This window comes from Rhipicephalus microplus, chromosome 4, assembly GCF_043290135.1.
Source record: "Rhipicephalus microplus isolate Deutch F79 chromosome 4, USDA_Rmic, whole genome shotgun sequence".
Lineage (NCBI taxonomy): Eukaryota > Metazoa > Arthropoda > Arachnida > Ixodida > Ixodidae > Rhipicephalus > Rhipicephalus microplus.
Window position 1 is genome coordinate 9,525,052 of NC_134703.1, and position 20,634 is coordinate 9,545,685.

Below are 20,634 nucleotides of genomic sequence, written 5' to 3' on the forward strand. Positions count from 1 at the left end.
CAAAAAAAAAAGAGCTTTGTTCACCTAACTTGATCGAGGGTTGTTTTCCTTTAGGACGTGTAAAAGAACAAAGTAAGAATTACAAATGTACTTCTTAAGACTGTGATATGCGTGAAGCATTTAAAAGTGCAGTAGAAAGTAATTAAAATGAAGAAAAACAAGACTCCTCAAGATCACAATGACAAATTGAAACTGAAACAGAAACTTGCTTGGTTTGTTTTGATAGCGACATCTGACGGCGCGCTTATGTTTCACCCCCACCCCCCCCCCCCCCCCTCTTGCTATACGATTAGAGCACTCGGTCACAAATTCCACTGAGCAGCTGGCGATAAATAAGAGTTTATCAGTATGCCACAAGCATTCGAAGGACTGCTTCGGAAAAAACGCTTTAGGGAAGAATGTTATGTCAATTGCGCCACGTCGAGAATGACTTCAATCAAAAGCTGGTTGTCAGGACTACTTACGGTGCACTGACCAATAAAAGAACCTGCCTAGTTTTACTGCAGTGAATGTTTTTGTCTCGAAAAACAGGCCAATTTTTGCCGTTTCCATTGACTCCCATTGTACGATCTTTAACTGCTCTGGGAACAAAATTGAAGCTTACCCCAACATAATCACTGCCGCCTTCTCGTTCGCTTAGGTTCCCAGACGCGCTCTGTTGTCTGCGTTTTTCAACATTCTCCCTCTACAAATAATTTTTTGTGAAAAACTCACTGGTTCCATTGAAAACGCGCTAGCTTCGAGCCGGGAACGCGAGAAGCGCTGTTATGTGTCCAGAAAACCTGCATATGATTACACTTCGCGAAACCAACGTCAAGTACAATTAGAAGAACAATCATTTCAGCGCACCACTATAAGGTGCGTGTCGTGCGCACGTTAGTGGTGGCGTCGTTACGCAACTATGAACAATGGTTTCTCGCGTTTGCATGTTTTCTAGATACGTGAAAGCGTATAAAGTTTCCACACGTGTTTGCAGAGTCCAGCCTTCTAAGATTGTACTCACTTTAAAATACTACATAGCGAACTCCTTTATGCATGCTTCGTACATCATTGATACGCACGGCTCGTGGTATTCGGGAGTTTTTGTGTTATTCTATGCTAGTGAAGTGAACACACAGTTCTTTGACGAGTTAGCTTATGTAGCAGCATACCGAGCATTTGTATTTATATATTAACATGGTGCCATTACAAAAGTTGAGTAAAATATCGACAGTGTACTTGAACAAGTATTGTTCTTTTTCTTTCAGCGCTTAAAATCCACGTGAGTGTATCAACAAAAGAAGTCTTAGATACATTCAAAACTTTTCAACTGGAGTTACGAGGCGAAGTTGAAATGAAGGTAAGCATGGCATATTCCTTTGAAGATCAGTTTAATCCATCTCACTTTTTGAAGGGCGGATTTCCCATGCTATTTTTAGGAGTTTTAGTGCATTCTGAGCACACATTAGAATGACTTTAAAACTGCTTTATTGTGCTGCTTCATTTTACGTTTATCGGCATTTTGAAAAGTGACCTAATTCTACGTTCAAGAATAAGCTTTTTATCAGTGACGTAGAAAGGAAGTGTCACATTGGGCCAGTGCCCCCCCCCCTCAGTTTCTTTCTCGTCATGACATACACAGTGAAAATCACTATTTCTAAAAGGTATCCCCCCTCTTTCTAAAAAAATCATCTACGCTTGTGGTTCGGACTGCTGCACGCACAGAATCCACAGACTGAGCGATACGCGCCGTACTATCACATAACCGTGAGTCATAGGTATTCTGAGTAGTTTCGTTTTGTTTGTGCTACACGACAGATGGACAATGAAACCGAAGCGGTCATACAAAAACTAATAACCTTCAAAAATTACCTTCAAAAGTTGTACGTTAAATCCTACAATGGAGCTATGCTCATTGAGGCAAGTTACTCTATTGTGCAATCTACAGCAGCTATTTCAAATAGATTGATGTTTTATTTGAAACTTCCAGAACAATATTTTTTTTTCTTTTTGTTTAGTGATGTAAATAATGCAAATGATCGCCCTCTATTGTGTTGCATAGAGTTTATCCACGCACGTTTTTCACACCATCGTTATTTCACGTTATCATCATGATCGTTATTTCTACGCCACACCAAAATAATGCTACATCATACGTGAACGTGCAGAAACTGCACACAAACCAAGGCTCGTTCAAAGTTGCCGCATACGTTGCCGCACCTGATAATACCTGCAAGGGCGTCATCAAGAACGTTGACCTCTCCCTTGACAACGCAACGCTCAAACGCCTGATTGTGCACGACCGAAATATCACTGCCATTGAGGCAAGACCCATTAAAAAGACCAAATTTGTTGCAATCCTCTTCGACGGGTTGCGCGTTCCGAGCACAGTGATGTGCGGAACCGCCATGGTTCCCTGCTCGCTCTACAAGCGACAAGTCGATGTTTGCAGAACGTGCGGAGGAGTCAGCCATCGCGCCGATGTTTGCCGGCACACAAACGCGACGAGCAAGAAATGTCACAACTGCCGTGAAACGCTACAAAAAGACGGCGTGTATCACTGAGAGCCGAAATGCAAGGTTTGCAATGGCAATCAACCCACCGGAGATCGCGAATGCAAAAGACGTTTCCACATTCTATACATAATGAGCCCGGACGAAGAGGAGCAGCAAGTATACATAATAACCCGGACGAAGAGGAGCAGCAAGTATTGCTCAAAGCTGAGAACAACCAAACGATACCACAAGTATATACGGTTAAGGTAGTGGGGCTAACGTTAAGCGCCAAGGAGGGCCACAACAAGGAAGCACTCAAGCGCCTTGAAAAAAGCACGAACAATTTTGCAGGGGGCATTGCCAGAATCGCCAACAAGAGAGCAGGCCTCCTAGAAAACAACATCATGAAGGTGTATCACGCCTTTCTCGTTAGTCACGTAGCATACGCGTTCCCGTTTCTAAAACTTGCGAAAGCTGAAATAAAAAAGGTCGACTCCATGCTCCGCAAGGGACTGAAAACGGCACTCCGCTTGCCCAATAGCACGAACAACGAGAAACTCGAGCAACTCGGTCTGCACAACACAGCCGAAGAAATTTTTGAGGCTCAGAGAGTGGCACAGATCACACGCCTGTCGTTGACGCAGGCAGGCCATCTCATCCTACGAGACGCAGGCATTTGCCCAATTTTTAAACCAGAGAAAAGAATCCAACTTGGTAATGACGTGAGGAAACACATTAGGGTTGAGCCAATCCCCCGCAACGTTCATCCAACGTTCAACAAAGGGCGAAGGACGGAAAGAGCGAGGGCGTTCATAAACAAGGCATAAAAAAAAAACACAACACGCACACGCTATTCGTAGATGCCGCCCGCTACTACGGCAGGCAGGCGTTTGCCATAGCGGTCGTGGATATCCACGGAAACCTCATAAACGCGGCAACCGTCCAAACAAGCCATGTCCACGAAGCAGAGTAAATGGCGATCGCGCTAGCTTTGCAGAGCTTCCAAATCTACTCCACAATATACACAGACTCTAAGACTGCGGCGCGAACGTTCGCGGCGGGCCTAGTAGCTACAAGCACTAGAAAACTCGCCATCAACGCAATAAGAGATTACGAGAGCAAAGAAACCCTTATTAGGAAGAGAAAGCTCAAATGTACGTATCCTGGTTCCCAGCCCACATGGGTCAGTTACCGGGACTCGATCACTGCAATCCCAACGATGAGGTCAACCGCCTGGCGCGTGAGCTCACACACCGCGCCGCGGACAACTACCCTCGATGAGTGAGCGGTACGAGAATCTCTGCAGCCAGGTCAATGCACTCACATACCACGAGATCAATTCACATTACCGGGGACAAAGACGTGCCTTCCTAGCACCGCATCCAAAACTTAAGAAAGCACAAGCCCTAACTCTAAGACTTCAAACACGTACGTACATAACACCATTCACCTTACACAAAGTCGACCCCGACACACCACCCACATGCGCCCTTTGCAACCATCCATATTGCTATTTCGAACATATGATTTGGCTGTGCCCTACCCATAGCGCAGCACAACTGAATACCCAAAGAGGCTTGGCAGGAAGCCCTCAAGAGCAACGAATACAAGCAGCAACTACAGGCTGTCCAGATGGTCCGGGACATCGCTACAAGCCTTCGGCTGCCAGCGCCATCCTGGGCGGAGCCTCCAGGTTGAATTAAGGGTCGGAATAGCCCTTTGTCAGCCTCCTTAGGATATGTTTAAATAAAGTCAATCTCTGTGTGTGTGTGTGTGTGTGTGTGTGTGTGTCGGCGTCCCAACAGCTCCATTCTGCGCGAGTGCCTACTTTTCTTTATTCAATGGGCGAGCTTCAATGCCCCTTCGTTATCGTCATCTTCTAGGTGATGCAGTGCTGTCGTCTGCTATAGTCACGTTTAAAAGTTACTACATAACAGATGGCTAGTACACGGATTTGTCTAGTCCTCGTACTTGCGGGCGGCGAATCATACTTGTGGCTTCGTTTAATGCTGTGTTTTGGTTTTGCTTCGAAGGAAAGAACGAACCCCTTTGAATTTTGTGACCTGATTTAAAATAGTAAGCTTCAAAAAATAAGACGGTGTAGCACACCGCTGAACATTTGCTGATTTTTGTTTGGTGAGAAAACAGTTCCAAGCCACATGAACACACACGGAGCCAGAAGTACGAAGATTAGACAAATCCGTGTACTACCCATCATTCCGATGCTCGCTGAAGCGCCGTGCGTTGCAGCTCCTATAGACACTAGCGCCAGAGTTCCCTCTAGTGTATATTTAGGAAACTCTATGGCCTACATGACGAAACAGGGCTGCTCATATAGGCTCTCTCGAGCCCCCGAGAAGCCAGTGGTGTTGCTCTCCGCTCGGTATCCTCGCCGATCACTTTTCTTTGAACCTGTTACTGGGCATGAAAGCTGCAACATTTGAGCGGATGGGTGATTAGCGGTATCGCCACGTAAAAATTGAGTTAGGCGCTATAGGATAAATGCGGATAAGCGCGGGAACGTTGTAGAGAATTATATTTGTTGTAAGGGGGTGGGGAAGCGACGGCTCGATGCGCGAGAACACGAACGCATGCGAAATGTAGGCAGATTATACTTCGCGACAACTTCGTACTTTGGCAGCACAGCCTAGGTAATGTATATTCTAGTTCGCTATACTAAATACGAGTCCGAGGCGCGCACATTTTAAAGGAGCAGTGACACCAAGCTTCAAACTCGAGATAATAATAATATCTCCTTTATTTTTCATCAAGCGTAGGATGAGGGAGGCAGGGAGAAAAAGCTGACGAGCAGCTTGACTAGCTCCGACCCCCCAAAACATGTACACTTCGGCGCATTTACAGCAGGCTGTGCTGAACGCAAAAGAAAAACCAAAAATGACAATCAAAAAGACTGGGTGATATGCTAATAAAACAGTGTACGTATATAGGGCAAGGAGAAAACCAAGAAAATAAATTTTAGAAATAATACAATGCAATTTCATTGAAAACATCACGTAATCACACAGTGCAACATTTCGTATCACATAAAAAGGAAAAAAAAAACATTCCAACTAGAGAAACCAGTGTTGAAATGTATAAGCAGTAAACGAGAAAACGTATGCGTTAGAATTTAAAAAACAATTTTTCTTAAAAAACAATAAATTGTGTCGAAATCTAGCATAGGAATATCAAGGGAAAAACAATTTTAAAACTATGAATACAAGTAACCGTCAATTTTTTTAAGTACGCAGAGTTTTTGTGGATGATCCCTCCGGTGCAATGTTTTAATTGCTAAACAAGTTTAGTAATTCCGGAAGCTTGTATTTTAGCATTTTTGTCCCGTAATTTGTTCGACATAACGTTACTTTCCAAGTCTCTGGACGGCGCACTGAATATGTTTGCATCCCCCTTTCTAAACAGGCTAATTGAGCTAGGAAATGGCCGTTATCTTTAATTTATGATTTGTATGCTATAAAGAGGCGGTAAGAATGCAGAGACGGAATACGTAGAATATGATGCCTATGGAAAAGCGATGCTGAAGGATGATAGAAAGCCACGTTATATATAAGCCTTAGCATGTGACGTATATTAGATGGATAGGTATGCTTCCGTTTCTTTTTCGAAGTATGAACCACTTTCATAACGTAAAAGTTATTTTATTTTGAGCGCAAAGACCGTCAAAGGCTCAACGGCGCGTTGCAGGCCATGAGACATCGACAGTATTTTGACGTGCTCGACAAGGTTACAGGCCACGCGTCAGACATCGAGTGACGATGAGCGAGCAGCGATGTCGTCGGCTATAATAGTGTTTTCATCGCTGCGTCTACAAGTAGTACCGACTGGCGGTATTGGCTGCCTAGCAACGACTTAACTTGCTTTGTTTTGCTTGGTTTATGCAGCGCGTACAGTCGTCAGTAAGCTTAACACCAACGCTCCAACGCATGAGCAGGACTACTTTTACTGACGCCAGCCGCGAAGCACTAGGCGCTGTCGCAAAGGTAATACCTCGGTATGTTTGTACAGTATGTTGGCATGTATGAGTAGCGTCTCGGACGCAGAGTCCAAAGCTACGCGGCGCTACCGTCAAACAAACTGTTTAAAGAGATGCTGTGGAGCGGTCGTGTTAAGTTTGCTGACGACTGTACATGAATATACAGCGTTTTCGTTGTGCCGCTCGTGGTGTTTTGTCGTGAGGTTGTGAGCGAGATTGTGAATATTTGAAGCTATGGTCATCGCGAACAACAACATGCACGCAGCGTTCATATGTTTTACAAGCCAGCGTGGCACAGGCGTGCGTGTCCTCGTCAGCGCTCGGTGTGGCGGTCGGTTTGAGAATCACTCCTCAGTTCAAGAGGATCGAACCGAAAATGATTCGCCACGCCACGAAACGCCGCGATTACATATCCCTCACTGTACCTGTACTTACGTTTCGCGCGTAATTTTTGTTTAAACAGCGGGTTAAGCGTCGAGCTGTATACGTTGTTTGTTAGCTCTCATCTTGTGCACGTTGTTTTCGTGCGTCAGTGCGCGTGAGCAGCGCGCTGCACGTTTCGATCTGAGCGTTCGATCTGAGCGATTTCGATCTGAGTGATTTCGATCTGAGCGATTTCGAGCGTTGCATTCCAAGTGGTTGCTATCGCATTCATTGCTTCGACTTTGCTGCAAAACTGTCATTTCAGAATGCTCTCGGCAAAGTGAAGTGATGCATCATAATCGTGAGATCCACAATTAGCACCTTCAACCAGTCGTTTCTACGCGTTCGTCCTCTCCGGTGCGTTTCCAGTAGTAGAAGTGGAATTTTACCGAGGAATTAAAAGAACCCCAGGTGGGAAAATTACCCCTGTCGTCTGCTTCGCTCATAGCATTCACAAATGAAAAAACGTGGTTGATCCCCCTTTTAAGGAATCGTTATAACACGAAAGCGAAACGTGTACTCGCGCATTCACTGTGCATTGTTTCGCCATACGTAAGAAGGAATGAATGCTGCAGTAACAAATTGCAATGTCAGGCGAAAAACGGCAAGCAGCTCGAAACTCGCAGCGCACAGCTCAAGCAGACAGAACACACTAAATGAACGTGTAAAGAATGACCGAGTGCGGACAAACAACTGTCACATCTCGACGCTTGAATCACGCTGCTCAAAACAGAAATACTCACAGGACAAACGCACAAGTATACGCAAGAGGAGTACCTAGAAACGTTCAAATCTGACTTTCTGAGTAAAGCCCTAACCGCATGCACGCGATTTCCTAGCGACAGCGACAAGTGGCAGCGACAAACTTGCTCGGTCGCACTGTCACGTCGCGACGGCTGCAACCGCATGTCGGCGACAAAGTGTCATTATTGCTTGAATGAAAACTATCGCGTGCATACCCATAAATAGTGAACACAGGTTTAAAAGTTGGTCGAAGACAACGTGCCAAATTTATTACGGTCTTGTGTGGCATAAGGGAGCCACAAGCGCATTTCACGACCTTCTCTTTTTTTTTCGCAATCTTGAGTTTAACCACGACAAGCTGCTTAGAAGCGTACGCTATACGGCGGCTACGACGCACTTCGCACGACGCTTTCGCATTGTAGCAGGCGAACAAATCGTCACAAGCTGACGATGAGAATGTAAATAAGGTAGTCGATGCCTTGCATCCCTTGAAGTACGCGCGCATAACAAGTGTCGAGTGGCTCCGGCTGGGCTGTATTTTCGATCGAGGCGAAAGTACTGTATAGGTCCGCGTACTCAAATTCGGGTGCACGTTAAAGAATTTCCAGACCCCTCTACTACGACGTCTCTCATAACCACCAGGGGGTTTTCGGACGTTAAACCCCACATATCATCTCGAAAGCAAATTGCAACTGACGCGGGACCATAGGCGCAGCCATGTTGTCGAAAACTGCCTCGCTGGCATCCGGGCGACAAGCGATCCTTTTTAGTTTTCTAGAACCGCACGACGTGACAAGCTGCGGCGAACGAGCTTCCACGACAGAAAATCTTGTCGCTCGTCGCTGTCGTTTGTCGCTGTCGCGAGGAGATCGCGTGAATGCAGTTATAGGGCTTGAGCAGCGCGCACCCTTCGTAAACGCGGCCGCGGGAACTGACAGTCATCCTAATTTTATAGGTATGAATGGATACTATGGGCCACGCCGATGATTTGGGTAGGATCGCCACCTGGCAGTGCGTTAAGCTTTTGACAGAATTACACTTCTGGTATTGGAGACGCACTCAATAAGTTTAACGCATAGAAACTGCGCATTGAAGTAAGGAATCGTGGATTCCACGGATCGCGGTGACAATGCATTATTACACTTTACCAAGAGTATTGTGAGAGGGCAGTGGTAATTATAGAAGACGTGTTTTCTTTTCTTCTTACAAAGTATGTGACTGTGACGCAGTGGATAGCATGTTCGGCAGCTGTTGTCGCTGAACGAGAGATTGTAAGTTGGATGACATAACTTTTAAATGCGAAGCATTTCTTGACGAACTTCGGCGACTGTGAGCTTGTCTATCTAGCCGCTTACGTTTGGGTGCTTTCGTGGTCACCCCATTAACATGGCGTGAACCAAAATGAGCATAGGAGGGTAAGATGGCTTGACGAATATAACGTGCTGGTCAAGACATGAATAATCTCAGAATCCCATCGTGTACGTCGTCAAACACTTCCCGCCAGATAGTGGCATATACCCACGGGCGTGTATGTGCCACATGTATGTTGATATGTGCCACAGGTGATTTACACAGGTGATCTATTCAGGAACGACGAGAACACACATGGGCAGTTTTAACGCATGAGCGTTAAGCAATACCCAACATCGGTAGCGTCGACCCAACGAAAGCATAGAATAAATGTCTATGTTAACAAAAACCTGACATAGGCAGCGTTGATGCCCCAACGAATGCAAATAATAAATTTCAAGGTTCCAGTTGGAATCGAACCCAAGCATTCAACGTGGCAGTCAAGCATTCTACCACAAAGCTACGCCAGGTCTCGGAACTATTTTTCGTATAGACGCAAATACTCGTGTAGCGTCAATAGGGGTTGCAGTGCTCCCTGCCCAATTTCATGAACATTGCATATGCACTCCTTTGATACAACCGTCACGTCAGGTTAACGTCAATTGTGGTTAGTTACCATGCGCTAAAGTTGCTTTGTGTAGCAGTGTCCAGGGCCAGAATCTTCGCGAGCATCAGCGCTTAGTATCAGCTTCTGGTGTTGCTAATACACATGTGCCAGTAGGCATCGTTGCGCAAGTGCAAACAACTGGTTATATAAACATCTGCAACACTTTTACTTATATTTAGCATCATTTCATGACGTGTCGCTCAATAAAAGAAATGCAACACGGTCCCCTTCCCTCCGCATGCTTCGCATAACGTTGATTCCCAGGTATGTGGGATCTGCCATTTTTTTTTTTTTTTGTCTTTACTCCGATATTTCAGAACTTTGTCCAGACTGCCAGAATCGCAGTGATTTTAACCACATGCTCTGGAGGTGCCCCTCTTTACAAAGAAAAAATGAAGAATTTTCTGAGAACTCCTTTCATTTAATGCTCACGAGTCCGGTTCTCATACAACAACTCAAGGCTGTCCAGAAGGCCCACGATGCGGCGGTGAGGCTGGGCCTCCCCGTCCCTACGTGGGAGCGGCCCGCGATCCTACCCCTATGAAACGGGGGTGGAATCCTTCAGGACCCCAATAAAAGTTTTTCATCCATCCATTCATCCATCTTCGGGTCGTGTTATTTTAGAGGTCATTTTCTTCACGGAGGTACGTTACTGCAGTCTTGGTGGACGCCGGCATAAAACACTTCCATGTTAAAACATTTCCCCAGAAAATGGTCATCTAAGGGTATGTCAGAGTGTGCGCATGTAGCGTTGAGAGAACGCAAGAAGCAGCGTTTCAACGTGTTCTTAGATGTATGAGAGTGTTACGCCTCGGGCACGCAACGGTGATCCAAAGCATCAGTGTTGTAGAAAACGTGCTTAGGTTCTGAAAGCGCATGTTTGCACGCGGGACATCTTAAAGAGATGTTTAATTCCACCCAAAGGCCTATGACGCACTGCTCAGAGGCTAGACACAATGAGTACAAATCACGTCATTGGAGCATTTGGAGCATTTCAAATAGCTTTAGCCAGTGTAGTTATGTACTGCGTCAGCGCGACAAGTCGTCGGGATTGCTTGCTCTAAATTTTGGACTATACCAGTACGAATGGCATTGTGATAATCAACTATACGCACCTTTCAGGGCAAAGGAAAGATGACGACCTACTGGCTGCTGGGCGAGCAAGAGAGAGACGGCAGCTCCACTGGTCTGCTCACACCGTCGACGGAAGTGCGAAAGGAGACCAAGATATGACCTCTGAAGTGCGTGACCCTGGCAGCGCCGTCGGCCGCTCAATTTGACTTTTCAAGCGCCGAGGACTGCATTCGCCACTGTGAGCCTGGCGATAATTGCTAGCTCCTCGCGGACATCGATGGGACAGGGGCTTGGGTGATTATGTGACGTTCTCATGTACTTTTAAACAAGGGCAAGCTCTGAACACTGCACTGGCTTCGATATGTGACACTCCCCCATGGTGCCACTGAGGACATCATTTTCCAACAGACGTAGTGAACCCTCGTTTCGAAGGCCGGTCAAGGTTTTCTTTTTCGGAAGCCATTGCCCATCATGAGCCACCGATCAGAGCTTCTATGAAAAACCTGTTTGTCGCGAGCTTCTCTACATAAGCCACCTAATGTGGCCCCGATTCTACTGAGCACAGCGGTCGATGAATTATCAGTAGAAGAGTTGCTGGGTATTCTTGGTAACAATGGATTGCCACATTGTTGGAAAAAAACCCTGTGTTCACTCCACGATAGCCTTCAGGAACGCTACATCTAGGAAGCGAGTAAGGCAACATTATATCACTGAAAAGCGAAAGCCAACATGCTATCATCGTTACATTAGCCTACTAAATGAGTCTCAACACATACTGCTTATTCCATCCACAGAAAGCGTTCCGTACACGAGCGACAAACACTGAGGAATGTCCGCAACTAAATTGTTTGTACAGCTAAATATTCTGCCTTGGTTATTTAGTGCACGCTACGATAACACGAAACCGAGGTACTAAAATCTTTGATCACATTTAAGTTCGGACACAAAGGGGCGGGTATGAAAACTGTATGCTCTTGTTGAAAACGAAAGGGAGGTTTAGGCGAAGGAAAGAAAAATGGTCATAACCAAAAGATTGCAATTAACATGTGACAAAAGCATAGCTCTGTTTAGCGCGGACATATATTTCTTACACACGACAGTACGATGTGAGCCTATTTGCAAATTTATATTATTGATATCGGTATTACTTTTGTTCAGACACACCGTTTTATTGTTTTAAAACAGCTTCTTGTGTCTGTTACTGTAAATGCGAGCAAATTAGGTGAACAAAAAATCCGCTCAAAACTAAAAGCCACAAATGAGTTATGTGCTGAAATTCACTGCCGAATTTTCGACACCACCTACATATACTGCCGGAAAACGTTTAAAGGACACATGAAGTGAACGACAATTTTTAAAAAATAGTGTTTTTGTTTGTTTGTTTGTGTGTTTATTTTTTAAATCTCAGTGCTACGTTGATATTATTTGATGCATATAGATGATTTGTATGAAGAAAGAATTTGATGAATTTCTTGATTCAAACGCCTTCAAACTGTTGTCCTGGCCTTCAGACGTAACGCAGTTTTTATCAAACTAGACGCCTTTTTTTATAGCGCAATAGCGGTAGAGAGTTCGTTTCGCTGAAATTGCAGCGCTGGCGTCGGAGTCGTTGATTGCGAACGAAAAAATCATCTTGCCCGTGAACGAATAATAGAGAAATATGAAAATAATATGAATTATTTCGGCAGATCTTCCATAATGTGAGAATCAATGAGGCGAAGTGACCTATGTGGCATTTTTAAAACGACTCCAACGTTACGAGGCGATTGGATGAAGCCCTGCTCAATAAATATAGGTAGACATTTTATATGCATTCACGTGTCTAGAAAACATGCAAACGTGGGAGCTGATTGTTCATAGCTGCTTAAAAACGCCACCATTAACGCGCGCGCTATGAGCACCAGCAGCGGTAGGCTCAAATGTTGTGCTGATATTTGTCTGTGACGTCGGTTAGGCGAAGCCTGACGCTGAAGCGCATGCTGAACTTTTTTTTTTTGTTTTGTGGAAGTTCAAGTGTTTTCCAATATTTTAGTTTCAGGTACAGATATCTAGCAAGAATAAATGGTGTCGCAAAACCTCAAAATGTATCATGAACAGCGTCATCTTCTGGATGCAGTCATACGAGCGAGTAAACGCAAATTACTGCACACTCCATGTGATTTTCCGTTGGCACAGCCGATACACTTATGTGGTGCGCAAGATGCTGCATAATGTTCATCTGCGCCGCATAAATTGAAACGAAGTAACGTAGTTGTGTTATTGTGCAGGGTGCCCGGTGTGAGTGTGGCAACGTCGCAGTTTGATGTGTTCGGAATAGACATATAATTTCACTCGTTTGCAAATTCATAGGGTATAAATTGTTGCGAACTGCTAAATAACTGTTATCAGTTACTATGGAAAGCCTAGACACATTTACTACACTTAGAAAGGCCGAACCAAGTGGTATAGTACCTGTAAGATAGTAAACTATAAAACATTGAGACTAGGATTCCACGTTATTATTCTGTAAGTACAAACTCCCGCAGATACGATTCTCACGTATCAAATTACATGTTATTGTTTGAGGATGTGCTAATGTGTTGAAATATGATGTAACCCATGATACTTGTTAATAGATAATTGTTGTTGAGCCTCACTGAGTACAAATTGGGTGTAAACAAAAGTTGCTGGAGTAGTCTGTCACCCAAATCCTTCTTGAGGCTTGTGCGACTCGCATTTGCTCTGTGATGTGGCGGAATAGAAAATGTGCCTCGTTTACGTTTTCATCTCTTCTTCGCCAGAGATTTTATCTATTAACTGGTTGCCTCATTATTAAAGGGTATGCGTTCATCTTACCCAATCGTGTACCCGAAAATGCGTTCATGCCATTGTGAAAATTTTATTACTTAAGTAAAGGCTCAATTATTGAAAATTAGCTGCCCATGACTCAGTGTACTATATCAAGCCATTTTACGAATATTGCGAGCTTTTCATTAAAAAATGCAATGCATACTCAGAGAAAATGCCAGCGTCTGCAAAAATTTAGGGCTGTGCTCTGTTCTTGTCGACAAGACATAGCGCTTTGGCATTGCAGTATAAATAGTGAAGCTTTGCGTAATTAAAAACCATTTCTACACAAGACATAGGTAAAAAAACACATTACCTGTTTCTTCGTTTACGTGCAATAGCGAACCACAATCACCGAAGAACGTCCTAGACCTTTAAGTGCTTTCTTCGGGAAGCAAGTACAGACATGAAAAAAAAAATATTGAGGCTTAGTAATGTTATAAGAATTATTATAGTAACAAAATTACAATCATCTAGCGTAAGTTATTATGGAAAAGGGCCAGAAAGTTTAATGCGTTCTGTTTTGTTACATCAGCGTGAATGAGTTGCAGGTCACACCTGATCTACTTAATTGAGTGTGTGAGCACACCATTGAGCTTCCACTCTTATGTGCTCGCCTCCTTTTAAAGTCATTTCGCAAAGTTTATTATTTTGAGGGTGGCTTATGATATCTCTTAACTCAGTTATGTTCTTCCACAAATAGTAGGACATTTGGTATACAATAAACTTGTTTATAGTAGCGATAAACTGTGAAAGGAATAAATTATGCGTTTGCCAGCTTTTTGTCTCCTGCTAAAGCAGTGGTGTCTAATTTTAGGATGTTACAACGGCATAGTTTACGATAACTGACTTAGGACTACTGTTTATCAGTATTATTTTTTACGTTTCTTCATTTCCCAGCCTTTTTATGGACAAACACTCGTCCGTTATCTGCAGTACATTTCAAGCACGCCGCGCTTTACCTCGGTGCTGTTTCACTCATTTAATTTGAGTATAGAAGGAGCAACATTGACTTCGGCCCAACTACATGTTCTGCCATTTTATTATATATATATATATATATATATATATATATATATATATATATATATATATATATGTGTGTGTGTGTGTGTGTGTGTGTGTGTGTGTGTGTGTGTGTGTGTGTGTGTGTGTGTGTGTGTGTGTGACGTAAGAAGGCAGGGATGGTTAGGAGAAGTAGATAAGGAAGAAGTGAAGAACGGAATAAACATGGGGTATGAGCCAGGCCACGTCGCCCAGTCATCATAGCGTCACACGATAGAGCGGGCTACACATGGATACTGACAATACTGCTTGAACTGTTCTGGGGACTGAGCAAGGTTGGAACGCATTGTTGCATCGGCGGCTCGTACGTCGTCGGGGTTGTATTTTTTTTTTTCGTGAATGGTGCAATTCCGGTGCTTCTTGCTTTCGTGCTTTTTGACTGACTGTGGCGAAGTGCCTGAGTGCTTGCGGTGTGCAAGCAGTGCTTTTGCGTCTTTCTCGGCGTTTTTTGTGGTGGTGCAGTCGGTGTAATAGCAGGTGCAGGGAGTGTTTCTGGTGACTTTTCTTTGTGCGAAATTGCCTGACGTCTTGAATCACTCTTTGGTTTAGAGACCTTATTTTCTGATGTTCTTTTATTGGTGAGTGCGCTTCCGTTGCATTTCGCGTTCGTTGATGCCCTCGTTGCAGTTTCTCTTGTTGTAGCATGGGTTTATGAACTTGGCTTTGGTTGCTTTGCTGAGGCTTCTCAAGAGATGGCTGTAGTGGTGCCCCTTCCGGAATGGGGCATTCATTTTCTTCGGTGTTTGACGTGTTCTGTCGACAGCTGATGCTTGGTGAATTCGTGTCTTGCTTGTCGGGCATAGTTGGTAATGCATCATCATTGCTAGCAAGCTCTTCGGAGGCTTCGATGACGTGGTTCATTACGCACGCTTCCGAAAGACAACTGTGTACGAGGTTTGATGTATCATGTACTTCTGAATTTGTTCGATTCATGAATTGTTGAGCTCTGCATGTGGGCACCACAGGTGACATGGCATTACTAGGTTTGAACTGCAAATTTTGGCAATTCTGCGGTGCCGTAGAAATGACAGGGAGCTCTTCAGGGGCTTCTTTTTCACTGTTCACTGCGAGTGCTCCTTGCGCCTGGTAGCGTGTGACGTTCGATGCATCTGAGCGTTCTGTTTTGTTTGGACTGTCGACGGTGTGTGCACCGGACGGTGATGCATCAGCCCGTGCGAAAGGAGCACGGCTCGACTGGGTATTTTCTCGGTGTGTGAACTCGTCTATCGTGAACATGGTTTCCTTATGAGGCAAACGGTGAGCGTCAGGAGCGCTTGAAGAGCCGCGTGATGGAAAACCGCGTGGTGGACCGCGTATGCAAGACGAAGAATTAAGAGCATCAGGTCGGTGGGCAACGTCTCGCGTCATAGGCTGGAGTGAGGACTTTCGAAATGCCGGCTTTCGTGCAGAAGGGAGGCGTTCTTGATGGTTAGGTTTTTCCCAAAACACGCATGGTCTTCTGAAAGTAAACTCATGTGCCACTTCTTCTTGAGGCATTTGTCGATTCGCGCTGGACTTTCGAATGCTTGAGGACTGCTTAGGAAATTGACGATAGTGTGCAGTTGTCGCTAGATGGTTGGCAATGAGTAAGTCTTGGTCATAGTCATTAAAACGGGTAATTATCTCTTCTTTGATTTTTTGCCATGACTCGTCGTTCTCGAATATGTGAATTAGGTAAAATTTGAATGCCTCACTGGTGACGTAGTCGCTGAAGTTCGTAACCATCTCCCGTTCCGACCAGGATGCAGCGGCGGCGTGGACCTCGAATAGGTTGAACCAGTCCTGCACGGGTCCGTCGTCCGCTGATCCAGTGTACTTGGGGATGTCGAGGTCAGTCGATGGCTCTGTCATGGTGCTGGTCGTTGCCCTCCTAGGCGATGATTCGGTAGTCAATGTACGGTCAGGGCGTTTTCTGGGGAACTGCGTCGATGATGAGTGACTGATGAAGGGGCAGGCAGGTCTCCATCCTGTCGACTCGTGTGACGCTATGACGACTGGGCGACGTGGCCTGGCTCATACCCCATGTTTATTCCGTTCTTCACTTCTCCCTTATCTACTTCTCCTAACCATCCCTGCCTTCTTACGTCACAGGAGTGAATTTGGACATTGTCTGTTTAATGGCTTCTTCAATTTTTCGTAGGTTATAAACGGTGCCATCTTTCGGGGAGGGGGAATCGTGTGACGCTATGATGACTGGGCGACGTGGCCTGGCTCATACCCCATGTTTATTCCGTTCTTCACTTCTTCCTTATCTACTTCTCCTAACCATCCCTGCCTTCTTACGTCACATATATATATGAAGGGGTTTTACTTGAGGGGTGGGCTATTACAATGGTTTGAAGGGGTAGACGCTCGATCGCTGCTTTGAAGTTGATAACACTGGAGTGGTGCACAACGTGAAGAGGAAAGCCATTCCAGTCTTGTGCAGTCTTGACAAAAAAAGATGAAAGGTGCACAGTAGTGTGAGCACTTGGCGGGTAAAGAGCTTTCCCGTGATTGATGCGGTCTGAATGACGATGGGCTGGCTTGATGATGGAAGTACGAGGTGATCCACGCTAGAACTTGAAAAAAAAAGCCCAGACGAGTAATACAGTAACGTGACGAAAGGGTAGCGAGGTTGGCACGAGATTTAATTTGGGTACGCTTGACTGATATGAATAATCCGAAAAGATGAATCTTGCTGCCCGGCTTTGCACTGTTTCAAGTGTGTTAGTACTGCTACTCTGATTAGGGCTCCAAACGGCACATCCGTATTTAAGTTTTGGTCTGATTAGTGTCTGATAAACGAGTAGTTTGACAGGGGTAGGAGCTAGGTGAAGGTTTCGGCGCTGAAAGCCAAGTGCATGGTTTGCTTCCTTAGTAATGTGAGTTATGTGAAGAGAGCATGTTATATCAGAGCAAAAATGAATACCTAGAGACTTGTAGGCAGTTACGCATGAAATTTGAGTGTTGTTAATGAAGTATGCTGGAGGTGGGTAGTACTGTCGGTGATGAAAATACATTTTGTTTGTGGTAAGGGACATTAAGCACGTTTCGCACCATGTTTCAATTTTACGAAAGTCAGATTGAAATTCTTGAACATCTGATGTGTTGTTAATTGGGCGACAATGACACAATCACCAGCGAAAAGTTTAATATTAGAGGAAATATTATTCGGCAAGTCGTTAATATATATCAGAAAAGTAAAGGTCCTAGAACCATGCCCTGAGGCATGCCTGAAATAACGGGGCGTAAAGACTAAGAAAGAATATTAGCGTAAACGAACTGCTCGTGGTTAGTTTAATGTCACACATCTAATGGAAAACTAACAGGACAAGGTGCAGACGGGAAAGCTTTAAAAAAAAGCGCATATGAGGAACTTTGTCAAAAGCTGTTTTGAATAAGTTTAAAAAGAGCGCGTCTACTGGTATATTTAAATCCATGCTAGTCGTTAACGAAGAGAGCTAGTTGAGTGTCACACGAAACACCTTTCTGAAAGCCATATTGGTTTTTAAGAAAGAAATGAAGAGGTGCGAGAAAGTTGACTATGTGGGAATAGATTTTAGAGCATGCACTCATGAGTGAAATATATAGCATGCGTGTCTTTCGATATTATACATACGCCATGTTTATTCTATTCTGACTTCTTCCTCCTCGGCTTCTACCAACCATCGCTTAATACATCACACGATTCCCCCTTCCCCTGAAAGAAGACATGGATTACTTTTCTCTTCCTTTCTCTCTCTTAAGAATCACTCATACGAACAAGAAGTAGTAAACAAGGAGAGATTGAAAAGCCACAAATGTCAAAATTCATAATCGGTTATATGCTTCAGGGGAGTTCCGTAAACTTTCAAAGACTTCAGGAGATAGGGCAGGAGTCTGGTTTACGCAGGAGTTCTGGTGGGCGAGGCTGACTGTGGTGTTCTGGAGAAGATAACCGCGTCCTGCACAACTACACTGACCATGACACGGCTTCAGAAGCTATGATGAACCAACGAGGCTCGACGTCCTAGTAGAATATGAAGGTCGGACGACGTAGGTGCCGAGTTTTCTGTCGTGGGTGCTGTATTCTTTGTCGTGGCTGAGATAGAAGCATGCTTCAAGCTTGCATTCACGAGAACTGAAGTTGATGATACGATGTCTGTGTACCTGCAATTTGCAAATGGTAACGTTCAGTCTCTTTTGTGGTTTTCTGTGGTGGTATCTCCATCGGTAGGATTGTACATGAAGCCTTGATATCTCGTACGGAAGACTTCCTTGACGTTTCCTTCTACGAATAAGACTCAGATGTTGATTTGGTCTTTCCTTTAGTTGGTGTCGTTTCTGACTACAATCCTTAAGGCACAAATCTGCTAATTGTGATCTCATTTTAGTTCGCCGTTGTGCTTGATGTAACTGCCGTAGTTTCCAGAGTTCTTTGAGTTCTTGATAACACTGCTGATGTTGCGGAATTTTACGAGGTGGTACTCCTTTAGTAACACGAGCCTGCTTTTTCTTGGTAGTTGAAGCGACTAGTAGATAGTTGGTAGTTGTTGGGGTGTCGTTATTCTCGAAAGAAAATGAAGGTGGTGTACTAGAATCGGCAGGGAGGTCTTTGGAGGCTCTTGCAACGCCATTCTTAATAGACGCTACTGGTACAGGGCAGTGCTTGAGAGTTGATTCTTCTGAGCCTACTGTGTTCGTTGGACTCTTAGGTGGCTGGGAACAAGACGGCGACACTGACAAACGCTTGATTTGGTCAGATTTTGCTTGGGATTGTTTCTCTGTCTGCGCAAGTTTGTAGGTTGACTGTTATGATGCAATATTATGGACGGTAGACCCTGGGCTTGGCTGAGTATATTCAGAGTTCCTCAGCTGTATACCAACCGTAGCGAGCGTGTGAGGCGTGAGGTGGGCGTTGTGGGTGACTGAAGATCCACGCGATAGAAAAGCAGGAGGTTGGTCAACGCGTGAAGGCTGCTTTTCACTGTGATGACCGAGTGCGGTTGTCTGTGGATGGTGGTTTATAAGCAAGTCGTAGTCGTAGTCGTCATTGTGTTCTTTAAACCAAACGATCATTTCTTGTTTTATATTTTCTCATGACTCATCATTTTGAATTATATGGGTGAGGTAGAATTTGAAGGCCTCACCGGAGACGTAGTCGGTAAAGTTGGCGACCATCTCCCGTTCCGACGATGATGCAGCGGTAGCGAGGAGCTCGAACAGGTAGAACCAGTCCTGCACGGGTCCATCGTCCACTGCTCCGCTTACTAGGGGATGGGAAGGTCCGTCGATGGTTCCGTCATGATGGTTTCAACAGTGTCCAGTGGTGATGCACTTCTGTGGCCCGCGTTCGGTCACTGCGTCTCGCTGAGGTCTTCGATGATGATGGCCGGTTGATGAAGTGGTTGCAAGGTCTTCACCCTGTCGACTCCTTTGACGCTATGATCAATGGGCGACGTGGCCTGGCTCATACGCCATGTTTCTATTCTGACTTCTTTCTCCTCGGCTTCTACCAACCATCGCTTCATACGTCACACACACACACACACACACACACACACACACACACACACACACACACACACACACACACACACACACACACACACATATATATATATATATGTATATATATATATATATATATATATATATATATATATATATATATATATATATATATATATATATATATATATATATATATATATATATAGGGCTCGTTTTTCCGTCTTTTGACCCAACAAAAATGAGATCTAACAGAGATTATTGCCAAGGAATGCATTGAGGAAATTATTAAACCAATTCTAATGTAAATGTAAACAGATGTGGGTGAAAAGATAACTTGCCGTGAGCAGGAGCCGAAACTTCGACCTTCGCATAGCGCGTTCGTAGCTCTACCACTGAGCTACCATGGCGGCTATCCACCCAGCCACTTTATTGGGTTTATATGTGAATTTAAACGTGGGAGTGTCAGTCAGCGCTACCTGTAGCCATAAAGGAGAGTGTGGCACTCCCTTTATGAGCATGTTTGGCGTCGTGTAGAACGCGAACTTGTTACACGCTGCCAACTGACCAATAGTTCCTCGTATACAACCTAACGGCATCAAGTCTGC

General features: G+C 44.6%; 1 protein-coding gene across 1 annotated transcript in view; it reads left to right on the forward strand.

The window, feature by feature from the left end:
- LOC119171523 (atrial natriuretic peptide receptor 1) overlaps positions 1 to 14,545 on the forward strand; it is a 770,478-nt gene extending 755,933 nt beyond the window's left edge. The window contains exons 20-21 of the mRNA XM_075892139.1: positions 1,248 to 1,339; positions 10,712 to 14,545. Coding sequence (XP_075748254.1) covers positions 1,248 to 1,339; positions 10,712 to 10,822 — 203 coding nt within the window. The 3' untranslated portion in view covers positions 10,823 to 14,545. The remainder of the gene's footprint in view (positions 1 to 1,247; positions 1,340 to 10,711) is intronic.
- The last annotated feature ends 6,089 nt before the right edge of the window (positions 14,546 to 20,634 follow it).